General features: G+C 41.2%; 1 protein-coding gene and 1 pseudogene across 3 annotated transcripts in view; both read right to left on the reverse strand.

Annotated features, from left to right (window-relative positions):
• LOC114239985 (uncharacterized) overlaps positions 1 to 25070 on the reverse strand; it is a 35383-nt gene extending 10313 nt beyond the window's left edge. Inside the window, exons 1-9 of one of the 2 annotated variants that reach the window (XM_089728005.1) lie at positions 24945 to 25054; positions 18636 to 18745; positions 16484 to 16599; positions 11498 to 11659; positions 9771 to 9933; positions 8665 to 8786; positions 7888 to 8126; positions 5532 to 5680; positions 28 to 139 (exon numbers count right to left, since the gene is read on the reverse strand). In XM_089728005.1, coding sequence (XP_089584131.1) covers positions 28 to 139; positions 5532 to 5680; positions 7888 to 8126; positions 8665 to 8786; positions 9771 to 9933; positions 11498 to 11659; positions 16484 to 16586 — 1050 coding nt within the window. In that variant the 5' untranslated portion in view covers positions 16587 to 16599; positions 18636 to 18745; positions 24945 to 25054. Of the gene's footprint in view, positions 1 to 27; positions 140 to 5531; positions 5681 to 7887; positions 8127 to 8664; positions 8787 to 9770; positions 9934 to 11497; positions 11660 to 16483; positions 16600 to 18635; positions 18746 to 24944 lie in introns of both variants that reach the window. The other variant, XM_028170432.2, reaches the window with a different exon arrangement.
• On the reverse strand, positions 1987 to 5517 carry LOC149502775 (uncharacterized; annotated as a pseudogene). The gene has a single exon (XR_016323201.1). The product of XR_016323201.1 is annotated as an uncharacterized LOC149502775 (transcript).
• Positions 25071 to 26489: the final 1419 nt, after the last annotated feature.

Genomic DNA, 26489 nt, shown 5'->3' on the forward strand with positions numbered 1-26489 from the left:
AAGATTCTAATTTCTTTTGTATCTTACCGTTATATTGTTACCGTTGTTCATATACAGACATATGGTTCCGACTTCGTCTGATGTTCCAGTCAGCATTCTATTGATCGTGTCCGGTGCGAACAGAAAGAGACCATTCAATCTGCAATATAATATCGGTGTAGATTATGGACAAAATAACGAAATTTTCAAATTATTCGAGATTATTTCACAATCTTTTTTGTGCCATGCCCCATTGTAACGTTTCTAAAATTTTTATGCACCTCATACATAATTTTTAATTTTTAAAAATTGATTTGTTGACTTAAGAAAAATAAATGATAGGTTTTAGGAAGAAATGACTATGAAATTGTTATCAGAATTGGAAGTAATATATCAAAACATAATTAAAAATTGAAATTGAAATTCAAAATAATTTTAATACAGATATTCTATTATTAGAAATCAGAAGTGAAAGAGGTTTTTTTAAAAATAAGAAATGATACTCTAAGGATGATTTATCAGAACGAAAAGCAATTACGACAACTAGGAATTAATTAATCACGACACCACAATAATTAGCACTGGATTACACGTCCGTTGCATCTGAGCGCCCGCAGCCAAGTGACCGACGATCTAAACCGGCCGGCTAGCCTGGCGCGATGACGTGACTCTCGCCCCACCACCTGACGTCACTGAGTAGAAGGGCCGGGTAGTGACAAATTCTCTAACACGGCCTCTCCTGACAGCTGAACGGCCTCGTCAGCTTGGTTCCCCTCAGGCTGGTCTCCCTCGACAACCCCAACCTGGTCTTCCTGCTCCTCTTTAACAAGATCACCATGGGACTCATTCTCAATGGATAAATGCCCATCGTATTCATCGTCATCTAAAACAGAAAACTCTTAGTAAGCTGCTCAATGTTTGTTCTTGCTATTATTAGTAGTCACCCACTCCAACCAGACCACAAGTGTGCACATCCAATAACCACTATCGGGGTTTTTAGAGGGCAATATCAACTACGAAGCGTTGCCACAATGTCGGGGCATTGCCACAATGTCGGGGCAGAACAACAGCCACAATGTCGGGGCATTGCCACAATGTCGGGGCAAAACAACAGCCACAATGTCGGGGCATTGCCACAATGTCGGGGCAAAACAGCAACCACAATGTCGGGGCATTGCCACAATGTCGGGGCAAAACAACAGCCACAATGTCGGGGCATTGCCACAATGTCGGGGCAAAACAACAGCCACAATGTCGGGGCATTGCCACAATGTCGGGGCAGAACAACAGCCACAATGTCGGGGCATTGCCACAATGTCGGGGCAGAACAACAGCCACAATGTCGGGGCATTGCCACAATGTCGGGGCAGAACAACAGCCACAATGTCGGGGCATTGCCACAATGTCGGGGCAAAACAACAGCCACAATGTCGGGGCAAAACAACAGCCACAATGTCGGGGCAAAACAACAGCCACAATGTCGGGGCAAAACAACAGCCACAATGTCGGGGGTTGCCAGGACTCTGTAACACGGCCGCTTCCGACGGCGAGGCGTCCCCGACCGCTTCATCCCTCAGCAGAAGCATATCTCCTCCAGCTACGTCAGAGCTTGCATCAACAAGGTCACCCTCTGCAACGTAACAAAAAAAAAATTACACCCAGACCTCAATCCCTACTACAGACGCAAGCGTGCACTCGTACATCTGCAGCGAGGACGAGCCAAAGATAAACATTTGAAGTGAGAAGAATAGATATCGCACAACTGTCCCAAACTGCGCAATTTGAAACACCTGCACGATTCCTTTACTGAGTTAGCCGGTACAGGAAACGTCTAAAACAGTAGCGCGCTGTTGTCGGCAATATTCACCGATACAGATACTGAACATTACAGACACAACACAGCTGAACAGTAGGGACGCAAGATCCGGCCGAATCCGCATCTACCATACTGCTCAAAAAAATAAACGGGAAGTAAAGCACCGTCGTGCCCACCTCAACCTCAAAATGGGAAGTAAAGCACCGTCGTGCCCACCTCAACCTCAAAAATGGGAAGGAAAGCACCGAAGTGCCCACCTCGACCTTCACATATTAATTTCGAAGAAAAGGCTGCATGTCACCAGGGTCCACTCGTAAGGATGATGTGGAGGCAGGGCAGCCGTCCCAGCTCCAATCTGCTCACACGATGCGAGGCTGCACCACGTGTGGCGGGCGTCCCGCTCGACCGTCCTGATAGATAATCCGTTGGGTAGTCCGCAGCAGCAGGCCGCAGACTAAGCGACATCGCCCTCTGCGTCACTGCCAGTCGTACGGCACCGTGAAGTTGGTGGCTCGCGAGCATCACCTGCAGTGTGCACACGAGCAGTACGTGCGGTATGCACGCCAGAAACAGGCGAGCGCGCGCAGGCAGCGGTACGCGAGCAGTGCGCGCATTTTGCACGCCAGAAGTAGGCAAACGCGCACAGTTACGGTACGCGAGCAACACGTGCAGTATGCACGCCAAAAGTAGATGGGCGCGCGTAGGCAACGGCACGTCGCTTGCGTGCTACTGCCGCAGGAACCATTGAGGGGCCCGAGCTGGCGACAATGCCCGTGAGGCACCATCCTCACCATTCGGTAAGGTCCACGGATTCCCGGATTTAGATTTCCTATAGACTCGACCTAGTTCTCGACGAACTTCACGGCTCCGAGACACCTCAGTCATGACATCACTAATTAGCGTCCTCACCACAGGTGTGGTGGCGTCTGTTCCCACCAGAAGCTGCAGGGCAGATATCTGTTGTCTTGCGTTTTGCGATGTTCAGAATGAGCTGTAATCTCAAAAGTTCAATTGACCATTTTGCCAACACAGTCCCGTCTACTTGTTTGATATTACGCGTCACTGCTGACAACTAGTGCCCGAACCCTACAAGGACTCGGCCTAACCTGACCTCCAAAAATGAAATCAAATCGTGAGTAGATTAGCGTTCGCGCCTCTAACCTGAGGGCCCATTATGCCCCGTATCACTATTAAAGTTCCAAGTTCTATCAGAAGTAACCCATTCACCTAGCCACACCTTTGCGTTTCCCCTTAAGCAATTTGCCACACGTGACAGAGTCTCATGGTCGGTCCACCCGTTTAAATCCTTTGCACGGTCCACCTCCTCACACCACGGCTCGATATTGTTAATATTAGGGTCGAAGTTTGATACAAAATAATTCTGTGATCTTATAAGCTGGACTGCCTTTACGGCATCGATAATCGCTTGAGCAAGCGAGGGGGTCTCTGAACCGCGCAGGGCTGAGTCCGACATACGTCCCCGGTCCGCGAGGCTAGATGCTACAGGCACTGTCGAGCTCGCACAATTACTTTCAATCATAGGTTTCTTGGGACAATGAATTTGCTTATGGCCTACTTTCCCGCACGTATAGCAAGTCGATCGATCGTATTTAACATCACGCTTACGTGAATTGAACGTGCTAGTGTTTGGTGGGCGAACAGGATTGCTAGGAGCAGGTGCACCCTTAGGTTTTACATATACCGACAAAAATTCGACCAAATTCTTTGACTGCAGCTTAGCGTTGACCGTCGCCGCTTTTACTTGAGGATCGGAAATGCCTCGAATAGCTATGGCGGTTTTTAATTCGTCCGAAAGCCCCTTGACGATGTTTAAACGTAAAAGAGACCTTCGTGCGTACTCTGCATACGTGGTGAATTTGTTGGAGTTTGTGCTCATTACGTCATAAAGGACAGTGACCATATCAACCTCACGTGGACACAACGATCTAAACTCTGCTTTAAAATTTGTCCACGAGCGGTCTCCGGTCACCCACCCACTCGTCTAACCAAGTTTTAGCATCACCACGTAAACAACCACCAATTCGCCCTAGGCATTCGCGATCGTCCCAACGATTTAATTCGCGAGCTCGATCTACTTCCGTACACCACGCGTCAAATTCATGGACACTAGGGTCAAAGTTTGAGATGTAATAATGCTTAGATCTTACTTGAAGCAATGAAGAAAGCGCACCAACAATCCTGTCCGCCGTGCCAACGCTCTCATCACGCAGCGCCTCGGAAGCTTGGCCCGTTCCGTGCCTCTCCGCATCAGCCACGGACACCTCGTTGGCCCCCGAAGCCGACGTCGGAGTGCGCCCTCCAGCGCTCGGATGCAGTAACGGAGTCGACGTTAATGGTGTCGTAACCGGCAACCGGCCCTCTAGTGCATTTAACCTCTCGAGTATTTGATTTAACGGATCGCACCGCACACTATCACGACGGCTAAATGAACTATCGCGGCGCCTGCGCCGAGTTTCTAAGTAAGGAGATCTACTGCGCGCATGGCGCGAACGGTTGCGTCTACTCGAACCATTATCACCACTACGCGATTCACCACGACTTTCACGTGAATTCCGTCGATTATCTTGTCGCCTGGGAGGAGTACGGCGACTCATAGATCTAAACTCGCGATCCGACATGATGATCACACCCGAAAACAAACACTCAACGGAAAATAATTAATTTAACGGGTAGTTGCAACTTAAAATCACACGAAAACTATTTTCGATTATAAACGATGGCGAACGATAAAAAGGAAAGCGCGCGTACCGATCCCACTTCTGATATTAGAAATCAGAAGTGAAAGAGGTTTTTTTAAAAATAAGAAATGATACTCTAAGGATGATTTATCAGAACGAAAAGCAATTACGACAACTAGGAATTAATTAATCACGACACCACAATAATTAGCACTGGATTACACGTCCGTTGCATCTGAGCGCCCGCAGCCAAGTGACCGACGATCTAAACCGGCCGGCTAGCCTGGCGCGATGACGTGACTCTCGCCCCACCACCTGACGTCACTGAGTAGAAGGGCCGGGTAGTGACAAATTCTCTAACACTATATTAATTTTGTGCGATTGCTCACTTAATTGTCAAGTTGCCCCCTTGTGGGGCGTCGGCCCCACGTTGGGAAACACCGCCTTACAGTGTTACAGAAGAATATGGTTAGGTTGGCAAAGTTGTTATTGTCTGACAAGATTATTAATAGTGTCATAGTCGTCAATCAAATTGGAGCGGAGTAAAAAGGGTAAAGATCTTCCATCGGGCAAATAATTTTTCTCAATACACAAAAGAGACGAATGTTGGTGTTCAAAGTGAAATACGCAAAGCTATCGTAAATTGTTGTCGTAAACATTCCGGTGCAAACGAAATTCACTTTAGACTGTGTTTTTATTCCTTGGTTTTATTAAATTCTGTAATCATTATTAATTAAATTCTGCCATTGCATGTCGGAATATGTTTCTTTTAACAAATTCACTCTTTAAAAACGATTGTGTAGATTCATGATATCGTGGGGTGATAGGCAATTTGTTTTTTGTAACTTTACAGGAGAACCATTTAAAGTTTAATTAAGAAAAAATATCATAACAAAAAAAAAACACTTTTTCATACCAGATACTATTAACAAATAAAGCCGACTTTTAATTACAAAGATAAATGTCGCGTAATAATCGAAATGTCGCTTAAACCAAATAGCCTTTCACCCCTCGATATAAAATCGGAATTAACTTACAATGAGAACAGTCCAAACATGAGGAATCCTGTTAAAAGCAGCCACTTCAGATGCGGCGGTCGAAGCAATGAAAGTATAGAATTATTTGTGAGCTCATCAGTGTCACTGGCGTCGCTGGCTGTTTCTGATAGACAACTCAATGATTTGACCTGTAAGCAGAAGGTGTACAGTTGATCCTCCATCCAAGATTTTATTTGTTGCCGCGCATAGAAAACGCCCTTTGTAAGAATGTTTTTGAAGTAGGAAGAAATTTTTCAAATTGAAATGTTGTCCCTGTTGTTAATACGCTTTTATTAGCTTCAGACGTATGTATGTATGTTACGAGGGCGGCACTGAAAATTTCGGGAATCAACGAAGTGACACAACATTACTATTTAAAAATGTATTTATTGCTTTTCGAAGTATTCTCCGCGAAATTTGACACTTTTTCCATACGATGGAACCAATCATTGAAGCAACCATTCTATTCGGAAGTTGGGGTCTCCAAAATGGCCGTATTGTAGGCGTCCACAGCTTCTTCAGGTGATGAAAATCTCTGTCCACGCAATTTATTCTTTATTTTAGGGAAAGTATAGAAATCATTAGGGCTTAGGTCGGGGCTATACGGCGGATGGCTAATAATTCTATGTTTTCTTGCTCTAAAAACTCTTTTGTTCTGTGCGCGGTGTGAGAACTCGCATTGTCGTGATGGAGGATGATGCGGCGGTTGCAGTTCTCTTTACGGAGTTCAGAAACGACCTCTGGCAAACAAATGCTAGCATACCATTCTGCATTAACCGTTCTTTGTCCCTCAAGAGGAATAGTCGTAACATGGCCGGTTTTGGAGACAAACGTGGCCACCATTTTTTTTGCAACACTGCGTGAACGAACAATCTTTGTTGGCTTTAACTCATTTTCGAACACCCAAACTCGTGACTGGTTTTTTGTTTCGGGTTCGTACGCGTATATCCAGGATTCGTCACCTGATACAATGTTGTATACAGCATTTGAGGATCCTGCGTGGAATCTTTCGAGAGTTCTGACTCACCAAGTAACGCGAGCCGCTTTTTGCTCTTCACAGAGCGAATGCGGTATCCATCGGGAAAACAACTTTTTTACACCTAATTGTTCATGCAAGATTATTTGTATTTGACTCATGCCAATGTCTAACGTTGCCTGAATTTCGCGGGATGTCACATGTCGATCTTCCTCAATCAGCTTACGCACAGCATCAACGTTTTCTTGGGTGACTGCAGTTTTTGGACGACCTTGACGGGGATCATCACTGAGCTTGGCACGTCCACGTTGAAACTCAGCAAACCAGCGATAAATTGTGATTTTGGATGGGGCTTCATCACCAAATGCAGAAATCATCCGGTCAACACACTGTTTTTGTGTTAAACCACTTCGAAAGTCATAATAAATCATTGCTCTTAAATTTTCTTGAGTCAATTCCATTTTCTCAACGACTAAACAAGTTTGACAAAACCTCGTGACAAGACCGAGAATCTTTTTTTAAATAAATAAATGGTATTCGATTTTTAAAAACAAGGAGTTTTCAATTAAAAAGATTTGAATATGACAGGAACAGTGGAAATATTCCATTCCCGATACTTTTAGTGCAGCCTAGTAGTATGTAACAGAATCTTTGAACATGATTTTGACCTCCTTCAAAACGTCGGATCAACTCGAAATTTGGTATACTTATTAAGGACCAATGATAATTCAATACTAAAAAACATATATTGAAAAAATTGAAGTTCAACTAAAAAATGAAAAATAAATAATAGTTTAAAAAAACGAATAAAATACGCTTTTATAGAAAATCCAACTAAAAAATAGAAAATAAATTTGAATTAAAAGTAGTGTAAGAAAACACAATTTTATTGTAAAACAAGCGTGGGCTCACGGCAGAAATAGGCAGGGTGGTGGTACCTACCCGTGCGGACTCACAAGAGGTCCTACCACCAGTAATTACGCAAATTATAATTTTGCAGGTTTCATTTTTATAACACGATGTTATTCCTTCACCGTGGAAATCAATCGTGAACATTTGTTGAGTACGTATTTCATTAGAAAAAATGGTACCCACCTGCGGGATTCGAAAACCGGTGCATCGCTACATACGTGTTATCCTTTAGGCCACGACGACTTCAAACCTTAGAACGACTTGAGACCTTAGAACTTATATCTCAAGGTGGGCGGCGCATTTACGTTGTAGATGTCTGGGCTCCAGCAACCACTTAACACCAGGTGGGCTGTGAGCTCATCCACCCATATAAGCAATAAAAAAAAAACTGGCGATACATATTTAAAAGTGCTTTTGATTTAGTTGCAAGAAAACTTGAACCGAAACCAGCAAAAATACTATACATACACAATATTCTTTTTCAGGCTTTGCCCTGTTAATGGAGTATATTTTCCTGAGGACAGCCAGAGCTTCGGTGCGTTTGCCTCTCGTGACTAGGAATTTGGGGCTCTCCTGCATCCAGGTCATGCAGACCGCCACTACCAGCAACGGAATAGCGTAGACGATGGTCAGAAGACGCCACGGTCTAAAGATAATCGCACCCATTTGGTATCGCCATTCGTATGGAAGAATTAACCAGGCCAGCACTAGAAATTAGAAATGCATATTACATTTTTCATCATATTCCGTTTGAGTTTGAGCTTGCAGATTATGTTGGTAAACAAAAAAAAATAAACAATATTATTATAATTATTATTTTTTAATCTCAAAAAGGAATCCATCTATCACAGGACTCTATAGCACCCTTGGTTGACTGGTAGAATTCTCTAAGCATTAGACATTAGGTTTAAAGAAACGTAATTAAATAGACAATTAAATTCATACTGCTGGTACATACATACATACTTACTGGTGGTAGGACCTCTTGTGAGTCCGCGCGGCTGGGTACCACCACCCTGCCTATTTCTACCGTGAAGCAATAATGCGTTTCGGTTTGAAGGGCGGGGCAGCCGTTGTAAGTATACTTGAGACCTAAGAACTTATATCTCAAGGTGGGTTGCGCATTTACGATGTAGATGTCTATGGGCTCTAGTAACCACTTAACACCAGGTGGGCTGTGAGCTCGTCCACCCATTTAAGCCATAAAAAAATTACTAGACATGGTGGAAGGTGGTGGAAGCTTACCAGGACATAGTGTGGAGAGTATCATCACTAATCCGTTGCAGATCAGCACGGTTCTGTCACGACTCTTCACTGGAAGCATCTCGCAAATATACGCGAAGCCCAAAGATGACGCGCTTGACAAACTGAAAACATGTACTAAAATTTTTAATCTTGAATTTGAAAACGCGCTGTTGTCTTGTTATTTACCATTCTTCCTATGAAAATGATTTTTTTCTTTTTTTTTTTATTGCCTAGATGTGTGGACGAGCTCACAGCCCACCTGGTGTTAAGTGGTTACTGGAACCCATAGACATCTACAACGTAAATGCGCCACACACCTTGAGATATAAGTTCTAAGGTCTCAGTATAGTTACAACGGCTGCCCCACCCTTCAAACCGAAACGCATTACTGCTTCACGGCAGAAATAGGCGGGGCGGTGGTACCTACCCGTGCGGACTCACAAGAGGTCCTACCCCACCAGTAATTACGCAAATTATAATTTTGCGGGTTTGATTTTTATTACACGATGTTATTCCTTCACCGTGGAAGTCAATGGTGAACAATTGTCAAGTACGTATTTCATTAGAAAAATTGATACCCGCCTGCGGGATTCGAACACCGTTGCATCGCTATATACGAATGCACCGGACGTCTTATCCTTTAGGCCACGATGACTTTATTCATGCGATACAATTTTCCCACACATCTCGAAAAAGTTGATTATCCTATGATTTATCATGTATATGCATTCAATCATAAATAGGAACTTTTTTCTTACCGTTATTGTTTTTCTATGAAATTATTAAATTTTTTACGAGTATATTATTTAATTCGTCAACTTACGCGAACAATTCTACTAAAATTCACGCCTTCAGAGTGAAAATTCAGCGCTTTATTTTCATAATTACCATGTGAGTAGCAATTGTAAACAATCGATTTTTTTTCAAACGAAAGTGTATAAACTAAATGTAAATTCTAATTGCAATGTTTCCATGTTTTTTTTGCGAATTATCTTTTATTGCAATTTATTATGTTTATACATTAATTTTTTTCTTTTTTTTTCAGCCCACAGACGTTCACTGCTAGACCTAAATATAAAAGAAATATAACGTGAGTGTAAACTTACAAAAGTGAACCACAAAACTTGCAGATGCTGAACGCCAACAAATTAGGCATGAACGCAGCCAGGAGTCCAACGAACCCGCCCATCGAAGCAGACGCAATCATCGCTGGCTTCCGGCCCAAAGTGTCCGATGCTCTACCCCACAGCGCCGCCGTGAGGATGACGCCTGAAAACATTCACTGATTATCAGAATTCACAGGAAAACAGGACAAACATTTTTTTTATTGCCTTTGTAGGCAGACGAGCATACGGCCCACCTGATGGTAAGTGGTCATTGTCACTCATGGACGTCAGCAATGCCAGGGGCAGAGCCAAGCCACTGCCTATAGATTACTGCTGCCTATAGATTACTTATTTATTACTGTAAATTAAACGGTTGCCTGGAAGAGATCGTATGTACAAATCGATGTAGATTGTTGTACAAATGTATCTGCTTGTTGACTGTCTTTTAATGTTAATTGTGTTTTGATGTGCAATAAAGAATGTTCTCTCTCTCTCTCCCTCTCCAAACTAAGCAATATAACCTTAGAGAAGCGAACACTGGACTTAGCCCACTAAGTTTCTCTCCGGATCTTCTCAGTGGGTCGCGTTTCCGATCAGGTGGTAGTTTCTGCGAAGCACTGCTCTTGCTAGGGTCAGTGTTAGCATTACTTTGGTTTGAGCCCCGTAAGCTCACCTACTAGTTACGCTGGAATAGCCTCTTAAGGCTATCTACTTAGGTAGGAAAAAAAAACACTGGACAGCATTGGTTTCTCTGACTTACATCTACAACGAAACTTCTATCATCACGATATTGTATCGATATCTAAATTTTTGGGACTTGTATCACGCTTCTCAACGTTGGCTGGTATCATTCGCGTTGTGGTGGCAAAGCGATGCTTAATAATTTTATTTTCTGGTTAGAAGCGGCCTGGTTAAAGGTAGGCAGCGGCCTGACTCTGTCCCTGGCATTGCTGACGTCCATGGGCGACGGTAACCACTATCAGATGGGCCGTAAGCTCGTCTACCTACAAGGGCAATAATGGTATCTAATCCTGAGGTACTATTACATATGCCCCTCAATAATAACGTAATATAAATAATAATGACGACTAAGGCAATCTTGAAGGCATCTTCTCTATATAAAGACGATTTATTGTTAAAGCGCGGCAGAATAGATTTGGCTTGATTAGCGGAAACATACATCGTTTGTACTATTTCTTTTATAAAATAAACTCAGTGCCAGTCAGTTTCCTTTTGACGTGACAACGTCTTATAATTCGATGGAGCTGGTTGCACGCACGAAAAAACATGACTCATTGAGGCGTTCCATTTAAGGCTTGAAGTGCAACCGAGAGCGCGCAACGAGCGACAAAGAGGCACAATCGGCCTCCGCATTCGGCAGCGTTCGACATCTGTCTCTCTCCTACTTGAGTGAGCGATGCATCCGCGTGGACAGCTGCTATACAATAATACATTTACATGTTTTCGTCAAGTATGAAGTTCAGTAAAATGTGAATGTGGTGTCAATTGTCCGTACAAAATATCTATCAAACAAATAAAATTAAAATTTTCTTTTGAAAAATGAAACCATTCCATCAGTATTTTCTTATGAGGTTGTCACGTTCAACTATCGTCAGTAAGCCGACTTTACAGACAACCGATTGTTTTTAAAAAGAGCTCCTAAATCCACCCCGTAATCCTAATCTATCTGTTAGCTTCACTGTTTGAAAATACTATCCAAGCAATACCTATGTTAGGTATCGAAGTGATGATTCCTCTGAGTTTATCAGATAATTGAAGGTCGCATGTCGCGGCTGGGAGCACGAAAGCCACTCCGATCATTTCTAATATCGCAGCCGTCGTCGAGAACAGCATCAGTGCAGTGTGGACCAATTGATACCGGCCCGCGCCTGAAAATATTAATATAGCAAATCAATCTATACTAATATATAAATAAATCTACAGTGGGTTTTACGGATGTTCCGTTATAACTACTGAATCATGCATCCGATTGACTTGAAACTTGGTATCCATGTAGAAAATACATGTACTTAATGGATTGCGTTTCGGTTTGAAGGGTGGGGCAGCCGTTGTAACTATACTTGAGACCTTAGAACTTATATTTCAAGGTGGGTGGCGCATTTACGTTGTGGATGTCTATGGGCTCCAGTAACCACTTACACCAGGTGGGCTGTGAGCTCGTCCACCCATCTAAGCAATAAAAAAAAGGCTAATATTTATATGAGTGTTGGACTCCCTACACCAGTTGCGGGGGCGTTAATGATAAGAATCTTTGTGGGTGTGAGAAATAATAATGTTAATTTTAAAAGGCCCAGCGAAGCGGACGGGTATAGCTAGTATATCTATATATTACCTACGATGGCTAAATAATTTATTTCAGATTAAAACGGAATATATGTTAAGCGATAATTTTAATTCCAACATAACATTAAAATTAACAGTTTCAATGTCGACGACATAATAATCTACTATTAATAGCTTATAGTAGGTAATTAGTACAATAATAATGATTACTATGGTTCCATTGCTTATCTATTTAACTATTATATACCGTGGTTATCACATAATTAAAAAAGCTAATTTTACGGGAAGTTTTTTTTATATAAACTGGTATAACAAATTTTTTTTTATTGTTTAGATGGGTGGACGAGCTCACTGACCACCTGGTGTTAAGTGGTTAACGGAGCCCATAGACATCTACGACGTAAATGCGCCACCCACCTTGAGATATAAGTTCTAAGGTCTCATAGTATAGTCTCGCAAAAAGATTGAGGCGTTTGAAATGTATTGCTGGAGAAAGCTGTTACGCATTCCTTGGACAGCTATGAGAACCAATGTCTCCATCCTCGAAGAGTTGAAGGTCACCAAGCGCCTGCTGACTATGTGCCAGGAAAGGATCCGGATTTTCTTTGGGCACATAATGCGATCCTCATTGCGCAGCCTGGAGAAACTCACAATTCTCGGACAGATGGAGGGGAAGCGCGCTAGAGGAAGAGCGCCAGCTAGATGGGTTGACCAACTCAAGGAGGTGACTGGAGGCCAGATATGGGGAGCGGTACATATGGCGCAGAACCGGACCGAGTGGAGAAGATTGACATACAGTCACGATCCTCAGCATTGAGGGAACGACCAGAAAGAAGTATAGTCTCAAATATGTATTTTTTGGTATTTCTCTCGGTATCGCCAAACTTTTCCATACTAGCAGTATATTCGTTGCCTTGATACATAAGATTGGCTAAAAAATGAATATGTAGATAAACTTTATACATAAATTAGATTTGGACCTACTATCACTACTCCATAGTGGCTGTTCACATAATGTTTTTTTTTATTCTACATAAATATTTTTTTTATTGCCTAGATGTGTGGACGAGCTCACTGCCCACCCGGTGTTAAGTGGTTACTGGAACCCATAGACATCTACAACTTAAATGCGCCACACACCTTGAGATCTAAGTTCTAAGGTCTCAGAATAGTTACAACGGCTGCACCACCCTTCAAACCGAAACGCATTACTGTTTCACGGCAGAAATAGGCGGGGCAGTGGTACCTACCCGTGCGGACTCGCAAGAGGTCCTACCACCAGTAATAAAACTTGATGGGAAGAATTAGTCATATAAAAGACTAGAAAAACAATAGTTTTCCACGCTTTGAAGCATTCTGCCACTTATCAGACTACTTCAAATGCTCTGCGTGTATCTAAAGAGAGAAAATAATCTAGTCGAGATGATCGAAATATTTTTTGTTTGGTAAAACATAATTCTTTTAAAGGGCCTATCGAGCTGAGAAAAGGATATTTTGCTGAAAACAACCTTTTAGCATTCTCGGCATGCACTATGCGGCGAAGGCGTTTGGTAGAAGGAAAGTTACAGGAAATCTTAGCAAAGAAGGAGCTCATGTTGAAACGGCGCCATAGACAAATCCGGATTTGCCAAAAAGTATGAAAACTGGACGGTTAGACAAATAGTGGGAAATAGCTCTTTTTTTAAAGAGAACAAAATAAACAGGGTATGTTCTGATGGAAAACCATATGTTTAACGTTTTCCCAATAAATCATTCGACTCTAAGTACACAAAAGTGACATTATAAAATGGTGGGAGAAATGTGAAAATTTGGGGCTTATTTTCTGAACATGATCTTGGATCTGTTAAGCTGATACAAAGGAACATGGATCAATTTCAATACAAAAAGAATTGGAAGAGACAATGTTCTTTTATGCTGAAGACGTGCTTTCAGTTATTTGGACATTGGTTCAGATCCATACCGCACGCGCCATTAAAGAATTTCTCACATTGTAATCCGTCCTGTCTAAGGTTGGCCAACCAACAGCCCAGATTTAAACCCAATAGAGCATATTTGGTATGAAGTCAATAAAAAGGTTTGGTTTTTTTTTTATTTTTTATTGCTTAGCTGTGTGGACGAGCTCACAGCCCACCTGATGTTAAGTGGTTACTGGAGCCCATAGACATCTACAACGTAAATGCGCCACACACTTGAGATATAGTTCTAAGGTCTCAGTATAGTCACAACGGCTGCCCCACCCTTCAAACCGAAACGCATTACTGCTTCACGGCAGAAATAGGCGGGGCGGTGGTACCTACCCGTGCGGACTCACAAGAGGTCCTACCACCAGTAATTACGCAAATTATAATTTTGCGGGTTTCATTTTTATTACACGATGTTATTCCTTCACCGTGGAAGTCAATCGTGAACATTTGTGGAGTACGTATTTCATTAGAAAAATTGGTACCCGCCTGCGGGATTCGAACACCGGTGCATCGCTTCAACACGAATGCACCGGACGTCTTATCCGTTAGGCCACGACGACTAAAAGCTGTACAAGGTTTTTTTAGATAAATAGATATCTTGCGAAATGTCAAAAATTGATAGTGTCACGTAACGTACTTATATACGTTTAAATGCATCTAATACATAATAGATAATAAGCACCCAGACAAAGAGCAAACAAATCTGTTCATCACACAATGTTTGCTCGAAGTGGGAATCGAATCCACGACTCTCGGCGCAACAGTCAGGAGAGCTAACTACTGCACCATCGAGTCAGTCGAATTGCTCCAGGTTTTTTTTTAATTTTAAATGAAAATTGTATTGTTGGTGAGCGAATTGTAGCTCACATAGTGGTGATCTGACAAAAGTAAATAGACATTCAACCTTTTTTTTTTTTTTTTTTTCTTGTAGAGGGCCGAACCTCCTAAGAGGTCCCCGCGCAAAAGGGGCGCGCGGGGTATGTGAGACTCTACGATCTGCATGGTGTTGTGAGCAGACCGCGGGCCCAAGGATTTTAGGGCCCACCCACTAAACGACTCCCCTGCACTCTTACACCCGACGTCCGATCCCCTCCGAGGTCAGAACCCGGATGAGGTTATGATGAATAGACATTCAACCTAACTGAATATATTAATAGAAACAATTTTTTTGAAGTGAAACTTCTAACGCTACTTCCAACAAGGTTCCTTTTTTCCTACCTAAGCTGATAGCTTTGAGAGGCTATTTCAGCGTAACCTTAACTAGTAGGTGAGCTCACGGGGCTCAAACCTGACGAAGTTGCTAACACGAAACCTATTAAGAGCCGTGCTTCGCAGAATCTACCCGCCGGATCGGAAACGCGACCCGCTGAGAAGATCCGGCGTGAAACTCAGTGGGCTGTGTCTGTGGGTTAATGTACTCGTCGAGCCCAAGCGACGGGTTCGACGAGAACGATGACCGGTGCTTGAGGTACCTAAAAGCACCGTTAGTGGATCGGGATGATCCGAAATGACGTGTTTTGGGCGACTGCTTTCCATTCTGTTCTCAGGATCGGGACAAGGTTGCGTTATGAGTTAAAGGCTACCATACTAGAAAGAGACAGAGCGAGAGTGAATGCGTGGCACTCGAAGGCATGCGCGTAGTATACCTGTTACAGGACAGCGCGAGCGTTAGCAACGAGTAGTGTCCAATATTTTAATGATTGATTTTTAATCTAGAAGATTGCACAAAGTGGGAATGAGTTGCTCGCTCCGAGCATTTCAATGTTGCAATAATTGTTACGTTATAATACTCATTGTAAAAATTAATATTAAAAAAAAAAAGTAATATTGAAAAAAAGATGAAAAAAGACATGCCCGCTGAGTTTCTTGCCAGTTATTCTCAGGACGGAGGCTAATTTTTGTGAATTGGCGGTAGTTCTTTTTGATGTTCAACAAGTATGTACTTTCATTTATGTTGAATATTTTTTTTTTTATTTAATTTGATTTGATTTGAATGATGTATTTAAAAAATATATATATTTATTTTTCTATCTATAATTTAAAATGTTGAAGATGACGCATCTCTAATACACAGCATTCTCTATTACAAGAGCAAACTGATCTAAGAATGAAAAATGAAGAAAGCCACAATACTACACATCGAAAAAGAAGTTTCACTTCATTCACGTGCACCAAGTTGCATGCGCACCGTTTTTTTAAACTGTAACTTTCAGTTTCTTTGACTAGATAAAATAAAAACTTTTATTGGAAAGTTAGTCCATAATGAATATTATTTTGTAAGTTTTCTTAGAATATGAAAAATTCATTCTGCAAAATTGACAACATTTTTTTCCAGGAAAATACCGGCTCAAGCTATAAAACAAATCAGTTATCTTACTTATACATATATTATTATGTATTTATATTAAATAAATTAAATAGTTCATAACCTTGTACAAAATTTACCTGCCAGATCTAAGGCGTCTTCTAGATCCACATTTTCCAGTACTTTCTGTGGTAAATCAGATTTTTCCTTCACATCTTTTAAAGCCATATTTTTCTCCTTCATATTAGATTTATTGCTGTAAAATTACAATAACTTAATTAACGTATTTTTTAGACACTTCTAAAGTTTTCTAGTTAAATAATTATTATATATATGCATGGATTGACATTGTAGATATATTAAAGCTGGTTGTATACATTGCGACTTTTTACAGCGACTGTTTTGTGGTTTTACTAACGTAGTGTTCAGTACCTATTTATTGTTAGCAAATATACTATCATGTTATGAATACAAATATTCTTTACTGTACACAGTAATGGATTTAGGCTTGATGTTGCCCTCGGTCCCGTTTATCACGCCACTCTTAATGCTAGATTTTTTTAATATTATTTTTGATTCAATATTTTTATTTTAAATTTAAAACGGTGGTAGGAACTCTTGTGAGTCCACGGGCAGGTATCACCACCCTGCCTGCCTTTCTGCCGTGAAGCAGTAATGCGTTTCGGTTTGAAAGGTGGGGCGGTCGTTGTAAATATACTGAGATCATAGAACATAAATCTCAAGGTGGGTGGCGCATTTACGTTGTAGATGTCTATGGGCTCCAGTAACCACTTAATACCAGGTGGGCTGTGAGCTCGTCCATCCATCTAAGCAATAAATAAATAAAAACGATAAAAATCAATGTCGAACTTAAAGTGTCCCGATTCTCCCCATTTTACGGTATGCGATCTGAATGATTCAATTTTGCTTTAGATGACCTGGACTTTTGGCACAAAACTACGTTCTAATACTGAGCATTAGTAATCTCAACTCTTCTTTACAGCCGTGCGGCAGTCCTAATGTCGAAGAGAATGTCCCCGAGGGCTACATCATCACAAGTGAGATCCGAGCCGCCGATCCTGACACTACGGCTGAAGGAGATTGACTGTCTTTACTTTTTTTCGTTTCTGAAACTTTGGCATTTCAAAATTTTTGCAGAAACCTTCTCCCTCCCCTCCCTCTTGCAATCCTGCAGAAATGAGATAGGATGACCTGGAGAGAGTTAATGTGTGTACGGGCCGCCTGAGCGAACACTACACTTGCATAAGTCATGTCAGAATATAATGAACGTTAAATTGTGTTGGTTTGTGCTTGTTTCACGTCGGAACGAAGCAACGAATTCACAGAATCATTAAAGTGATAGTTTTTTGTTAGAGGGACAAAAGCTAATTTTTATTCCGTAAAAAAAACCATCTCATTCCTACGTGAAACTACATATATCGTGCTTATTATCTTTACAAAAATTACTTGAATGCTTCCGAAAACTTAATCGACTCTTTTCTTCACCACGCGGAGAACAGTTAGTGTTCATACAAAATTGTAGAGATTTATTTTTTATTTTTTATTGCTTAGATGGATGGACGAGCTCACAGCCCACCTGATGTTAAGTGGATACTGGAGCCCATAGACATCTACAACGTAAATGCGCCACCCATCTTGAGATATAAGTTCTAAGGTCTCGGTATAGTTACAACGGCTACCCCACCCTTCGAACCGAAACGCATTACTGCTTCATAGCGGAAATAGGCGGGGTGGTGGTACCTACCCGTGCGGACTCCTAAAAGGTCCTACCACCAGTGATTACGCAAATTATAATTTTGCGGGTTTGATTTTTATTACACGATGTTATTCCTTCACCATGGAAGACAATCGTGAACATTTTTGTTGAGTACGTATTTCATTAGAAAAATTGGTACCCGCCTGCGGGATTCGAACACCGGTGCATCGCTAGATACGAATGCACCGGACGTTTTATCCTTTAGGCCACGACGACTTTTAAATTTATCATTGTGATCGCATCATGAAAAAACTACCATATACATTTCGATCAGATTTTCTTAGTTCCATTATCTTGTTGGTACTTATCTAAAAAAATATAATATATGTATATCAAATCTCCTCAACACTTTATGAGATAGTATTGTATCGGCCATTAGTCTTTCGTTAATAATCATTTTTCTATGGCTATTTCCAGAGCCAGCCACATAGAGACCTAGATGACGTTGAGGACTCGTTCCAATAATAATAATAATGAAACAAAATAATGAAAGTTCTTGAGTGGCGACCGCGTACCGGAAAACGTCCCACAAGATGGACCGACGATCTATTGAGGTTCACGGGGATCCGCGGGATGCAAGCAGTGCAGGACCGGTCTTTGTGGCGAGGCTTGAGAAGTCTGTGGGCTGATAAGAAGAAGAAATGCAACAAACATTATGATCTACTTGTCCCCTATATAATAAGATAGTGATTCTTACTTCTATCCTCTATACTTTCTGCAAATATAAAAACGATCTACGCACACATAACCACTTTGCAGAGCTGGTCCCCCGATTAATGAGGACAGCCGGTTCTTTGAGCCGACTGCTCCCGAATATCGGGGGGCCGGATCAGGTTGTTCGCCGCCTCTACGCGGGGGTGGTGCGATCGTAAGCCCTGTACGGTGCGCCTGTATGGGCTGAGCCACGCAATCGGGCTACTATGGCTCGGTTCCTGCGCCGGCCGCAGCGCACCGTTGCTATCAGGGTCATCCGTGGATATCGCACCGTCTCATTCGAGGCGGCGTGTGTGTTGGCTGGAACACCGCCATGGGAGCTGGAGGCGGAGTCGCTCGCTGCCGACTATCGGTGGCGCAGTGAGCTTCGTGCTCTGGGCGTGGCGCGTCCCTCCAAAAGTGAGCTGCGGGCGCGGAAGGCCCATTCTCAGCGGTCCGTGCTCGAATCGTGGTCGAGGCGGTTGGCCAACCCCACGTGGGGTCTACGGACCGTCGAGGCTGTTTACCCAGTCTTTTATGACTGGGTGAATCGTGGCCGAGGACGCCTCACCTTCCGTCTGGTTCAGGTGCTGACTGGGCACGGATGCTTCGGGAAGTACCTGCACCGGATAGGAGCTGAGCCGACGACGAGGTGCCACCATTGTGGACACGACCTGGATATGGCGGGGCACACGCTCGCTGCCCCGCTTGGGAGGTGCAGCGCCGTGTCCTTGTCGCAAAGATAGGACCAGACTTGTCGCTGCCTGGCGTCGATGCTTGGCGTCGATGCTTGGCGGCGACGAGTCTTGGAAGGCTATGCTCGACTTCTGCGAGTGCACCATCTCGCAGAAGAAGGCGGCGGGGCGAGTGAGGCAAAGCTCTCCTCACTATGCAGAAACCCGCCGTCGCCGAGCAGAGGGTCGGGACCGGGGTCCCGACCGTAACCCGGCCCCCTAAGAGCTTCGAGCTCCACCCGCTTTGTGCGGGAAGGAACCTAGGCGTGGGGTGGCATGTTAGGTCGCGTTCCCCCGACCGCTCCGGGGGAAGGTGTAGCGCGGCGCTATCAATCGGTCTCTTGGCCCGTCGACCGAGAGAACCGGCGGTCATGTTCCTGGCGGCCGCCGGTCCGGCGTCTGGGGGACGGCGGGATGAATGTAATGTGCTCTGCGTAAACCCTGTCCCGCCGTCCCAATAGCTCCGAGTGGATTCCCACCCTGTCTGGGGTAGGGCGCCGGCTGTGAGCGCCAGGAGTTTTTAGTGAGGTTCGACTCCCACATACCCAAGATCAAAAGTCCTTAGATTTTTTTTTTATTTGCTTATCTGGGTGGACGAGCTATAAGTGTTTACTGGAGCCCATAGACATCTATGACCTTGAAATATAAGTTCTAAAGTCTCAGTATAGTTACAACGGCTGCCCCACCCTTCAATCCGAAACGCATTACTGCTTCACTTAGGGCAGAAATAGGCAGGGCGGTGGTACCTACCCGGGCAGACTCACAAGAGGTCCTACCACCAGTAAATTAATTAATATTTTGGTGTTGATTTTCTAATTTATTAAAATTAATTTCGAGTGTAAAACAACAGGAAAATCAGTGTCGAAAATCGCAAACGTGTCGCCCGCCTTACATTCCTTAAAGGAACGGTTATTTCGTAACCTGATATAGAGGGTTATTAAGATACTGATGCATTTTATCATATTTAAAACTAAATAGTTAAATTAACTGATAAAGTAATGACATCGGTATTCATTGTATGGTACAGTTTAATTCTGGTATTTATTTTTATTGCTTTATCCGTGATCTAACGTACCTATCTACTTTACAAGGATTCGACTCGATCAGTCCAGTGCTGATATATTTAGAGAACAATTGGTCAATAGTTGGTTTAAATGGCATTTTTTATTATTATTGATTTTACTTTCATTGATAAGCTATTGACGAGATTTAGTGCTATGGAAGAAAACATCATGGAAATTGCGTCCTTCGCTATTTAAATGATGATAAAATGCAAAGAAAATATTTAAAAAAAATGAATTTAAGCTGGATGTGTCAATTCGATCACTGGCCGAATTTATAAAACTGGGTGACAAATTTTTTTTTGCGTCAATGTAGAATACTCTTTTGTAGGCTGTTAAATGTAGACATAGTCTGCCATTTTTCTAAAATAATCAACGTTACAGATAGCAATCATTGATATGATAAATTTTATCGGAGACTTTTCGCCCTTTTGAATTTGAATGATGAATTTTAGATTTAATATCTCGTCTTTTTTTAAAATCAGAGATAAAAGACATTTTATTTTATATCGATTGCGATTATTGTTATTGCCTAAACACATGAGAGCTGCCTATCACTCGCATATGCAACGTACTGACTTTAGATCTTTAGGCTATATTTTTTTAAGGGATTTTATGGCCTGGTAACTAAGACCTTTAGGTCATGTGTTATTTTAATTTATATTCGTATTTTTATGAAAAATGATAGTATGGAGTGAAATGAAATGAAATGAAACGAAATGAAGATGATTAATTTGAGACATTAATCAACTGGAATGAAATTAAATGAAATGAGATGAGATGATATGGGATAAAATATAATCTCAGTAAAATGGTGGTCATTTACTGAGATTTTTTCAGTGGACTTTTCGGAGAATCCCGAGGAGCTACGTCCAGCAGCTTTGTTTCATTTTCCCACATTTGTGCACTTTCACAAATATTAAACAGTTAATAAACCACACAACTGCACTCATGGCGTTCCCGCCAAAAAGTATCCAGGCTATATTATGTGTTTATGGCACGGAGTTGCTAGTTTATAGGAAACGACAAAAAATATTGTACTGCATACTTCTAGAAAGATCACAATGACCTCAACTTAGTCAAATAAATCATCACACTTTATCACACGTTTAGTGGTCAAATTTCACTGACAATCACTGCTACCGCTAGATTGAGATTCAATTTGTTTTATCACATTTGCGCTTTTGTTATTTAAAACTTTTCTGGTAGAAACCGGAAAAAACCTAATTATTTCCAAACGTTTCTTGTATCGATAACACTATAGTTAGTCATTGTTTTATTCTGTTGATACCGGTCAGCATAATAGACCGAATTTATGAAATCAATAGCCGTAACCGCCCGCTTCGCTGCGCATTTAAAATTAACATTATTATTTATGGTCATTATCATTAGGGAGTCCAACACTCATATAAATATTAGCCTATTCATTAAGTACATGTATTTTCTACACGGATACCAAGTTTCAAGTCAATCGGACGCACGGTTCAGTAGTTATAACGGAACATCCGTAAAAACCACTGTAGATTTATATATTTAGTATATATATTGCATTGTCATCGGTTCTTGAAGCGTGTACGAATTGTCAAGTTAATCGAGCATTTGAAGTCTGTCGGTGCAAAATAACGTTAAACAATTTTTAAGGTACATACCTAAAAAAAAATATACACAAATACATACCAAAAAGAATGTAGTTAAGCATTTGTATAAAAGACACTGAAACGTTTCGTCTCTGCCTATTTATATGCACATAGATTATCATTGATAGTGAGCGAACGCAAGAAACTGAAGTACTTTTTTTTTTTATCAAGAGACAGTGCAAAAGTTACTGTACCGTAAATAAATCAATCGAGTTGCAGAGAGATAAAAATATGTTTACCGACATGCGAAAACCGAAGAAAATACTATAATATTTATATACTTATTTATTATTATAAAGCTGAAGAGTTTGTTTGTTTGTTTGAACGCGCTAATCTCAGGAACTACTGGTCCGATTTGAAAAATTCTTTCAGTGTTAGAGAGTCCATTTATCAAGGGAGGCTATAGGCTGTATAACATCAAGCTAAGACCAATGCAAGCGGAGCACCAATAAAGAATGTTTCAAAATCGGGGTTTTTGTCCCTTTTGAGAGCTTCCACTGCGTGCGCTGCGAAAATGGTTAAAGTTTCGCTGAGAGAATTGTTTTCCTTTAAAAGATATAAAAAAGTCCGCGACAGCATATGTCTCTAACGTTTTTTATGCTAACCAAATTTGTTCTAAAATAAAGCATTATTTGTGAAGGTGTTTTTATAAAGATGATATTAATCCCTATCCAAATAAATACGTTATTCATTACAACATTGAAACACCCAAATCACTTCAAGATAGGCTTTACCAATTATATATTTTTCTGGATTTCTCTAGGATCCCATCATCAGATCTTGATAACTATAGGACCATTCGGGAAGTCTATCATATCGAAAAAAAAAAAAAATTTTATTTATCAGAATAAATTTTTTTATTTTTACTGGTGGTAGGACCTCTTGTGAGTCCGCGCGGGTGGGTACCACCACCCTGCCTATTTCAGCCGTGAAGCAGTAATGCGTTTCGGTTTGAAGGGCGGGGCAGCCGTCGTTACTATACTTGAGACCTTAGAACTTGTATCTCAAGGTGGGTGGCGCATTTACGTTGTGGATGTCTATGGGCTCCAGTAACCACTTAACACCAGGTGGGCTGTGAGCTCGTCCACCCATCTAAGCAATAAAAAAAAAAAAAAAAATCAGAATCGGTTCAAGCATTTTCGAGAAATCTGTGAACATACCTACATAGACAAAAAAACTATAGTAAAATTGATAACCTCCTCTTTTGAAGTCGATTAAAAAGCGTGATTTTGGTACCTTAAATAGCTCCTTAGCATTCTATTGTTCTAACATATTTTCATTTTCTACGTAAATGAAAAGGCGGGTAAAATTTAGCGTTATGCCAAAGTAACTACATATTCCACGCGGACGAAGTCGCGGGCAAAAGCTAGTATATATTATATTAAGATACGTCCTTAACAAATGTTCATTATTGATTTCCAAGTAAAGGAATAACATCGAGTAATAAAAATCAAACCCGCATAAAATGATAACGGACGTAATTACTGGCGATAGAATGTCTTGTGAATCCGCGCGGGTAGGTACCATCACCCTGCCTATTTCTGCCGTGAAGCAGTAATAAGTTTCGATTCGAAGGGTAGGGCAGCCGTGGTACTGTAAAAACGGAGGCCTTAGAACTAAAGCCTCAAATTGAATGGTAGCACTTATTTGTTGATGTCTATAGGATCGAGTAACCACTTAATGCCATGTGGAGCGTGAGCTTGTCCACCCATCTAAGCAATAAACACACACATACGATAACACTTTGTCAAAGAAGCTGACCTTACCACCAATACACCAGATACGAATTAGAGAAAAGCGCAAGGATTCATATTCCATTCGATTCATTTTTGAGACTTGGTCTCATGTCTGATAACGTATATGACGGCAATTGCACTGTCATGTCTATGGCCTTCAATAATATTTTAATACTCAATTGGCCGTTAATTCGTTTGCTCGTGTTCGCATGCCTTTTCTATAGAAGAATAGCCACGCTCAAACTACACTACTACAAAATCCTCATACATTTCAAGAGAGATATGCCATGGCGCTTACAAAAACAACATGTATAACGGTTGGCAGCAAATCGGCTTTGCCCCTGGCATTGCTGACGTCCATGGCCGACGGTAACCACTCACCATCAGATGGGCCGTGTACTCGTCTGCCTACAAGGCCAATTAAAAAATAAATTACAGTGTAAAATGGGACTGTCTTATATATATATATATATATAATTATCTCCCGGAACGTTCTCGTATGCATCTAATTAACTGTCAATGTACAAAACAAAATTAATAAACTAGTAATCCCGCAGTAAGTTTGATTTATTATGATTCTATTTTCAAAGACTATTAAACTTCTATAATCACAAATTTCGTCAAGACTACACTATAGAAAAATATTAATAAAGACAAAGAATATTTTTAATTTAATCTCAATTTGACCACATACGTCAAGAACAAAAGTTTGACAATAAATAAATAGTATGCATGCGTGTGTGTGTCAAATAAACGGTAGTGTGTGTAATGTTTTCATTAATGATTTAATGTATCTTTTATGCATTATTTTAAAAAAATATTAGCATTGTGCACTTCTTCTCTATATTCTCTATAAGTGTGGAAAATTTCATACTCTTCCGTCCGCGCAATTTTCGTAAAAAGGGATACAAAGTTTTTGATTCACGTATTAATATATTAATTACTAAACACAATCAAACTTACGTATGTATATTTGCGGTGTACAAAACGAAAATTGATTAATAAATAACAAATTTTCAAACAAAATCCGAACACACTCGACCGAAGTTCTCTCACGAATACAACATTCTTAGCATATGTCATTGTGCGTTACAAAAGAATTAAACTTAATGTATATATTTATCTCGTTTATTATCGTCTGCTTTAAGTAAACACGACAATTGATAATGTGAAATGCATTCTCTACGAGACTGCACGATCTTCCTTAGAACGCCGGAAGGGTACATAGTCACTAATGGTTCTCGATTGAGCTCGAAGTTCAAATTATCAATTCGAATTTTATATGAAAATAGGACTAGTGGTTTGCAACGAAGCGATTTAAATACATTTTATATACGTTTTTACTCACAACATTGCAAATGTAATTTTTTTGACGTGACAACGTCTTATAATTCGATGGAGCCGGCTGCACGCACGAAAAAACATGTATCATGCGGCGTTACCTCGCTCTGAGGCGTTCCATTTAAGGCCTGAAGTGCAAGCGAGAGCGCGCAACGAGCGACAAAGAGGTACAATCGGCCTCCGCGTTCGGCAGCGTTCGACATCTGTCTCTCTCCTACTTGAGTGAGAGATGCATCCGCGTGGACAGCTGCTATACAATATAACATTTACATGATTTCGTCAAGTATGAAGTTCAGTGAAAAGTGAATGTGGTGTCAATTGTTTATAGCAACGATAATTGCGATAATTGAAAAATGAAACCATTCCATCAGTATTTTCTTATGAAATTGTCACGTTAAACTATCGCCAGTAAACCGCCTTTACAGACAACCGTTTTTTTTTTTGTTATTACTCTAGATGAGTGTCGATCCACAGCGCGCCTGGTCTTTTTCAATGATTATTAAGTAGCTACCAGAGCAAATAGACATCATAACGGGAATGATGGCTTGAAATGACAATGAAGCTTCCATTTCATTGTATAACAATTCAAAACAGAACACAATACTCCCTTACGGCAAATGTTCCCGGTATTTACGCAAATATCTTACACGATATCATTCCTTTACCGTTGAAGCAGTTTTTGTATTAATGAGGTATTTTTTTCGGAACAATTTAAGTATCGGTCTGCGGGATTTGAACACTGATCTAGTAGCATTGCTCGATACCAGGGCTGCACTAAAAGTATCGGGAATGGAATATTTCCACTGTTCCTGTCATATTAAAACTTTTTAATTGAAAACTTCTTGGTTTTAAAAATTGAATACCATTTATTTATTTAAAAAAAGATTCTCGGTCTTGTCACGAGGTTTTGTCAAACTTGTTTAGTCGTTGAGAAAATGGAATTGACTCGACAAAATTCAAGAGCGATGATTTATTACGACTTTCGAAGTGGCTTAACACAAAAACAGTGTGTTGACCGGATGATTCCTGCATTTGGTGATGAAGCCCCATTCAAAAACCACAATTTATCGCTAGTTTGCTGAGTTTCAACGTGGACGTGTCAAGCTCAGTGATGATCCCCGTCAAGGTCGTCCAAAAACTGCAGTCACCCAAGAAAACGTTGATGCT

The sequence above is a fragment of the Bombyx mandarina genome, chromosome 06 (assembly GCF_030267445.1).
Source record: "Bombyx mandarina strain Sakado chromosome 06, ASM3026744v2".
NCBI classification, from domain to species: Eukaryota; Metazoa; Arthropoda; class Insecta; order Lepidoptera; family Bombycidae; genus Bombyx; species Bombyx mandarina.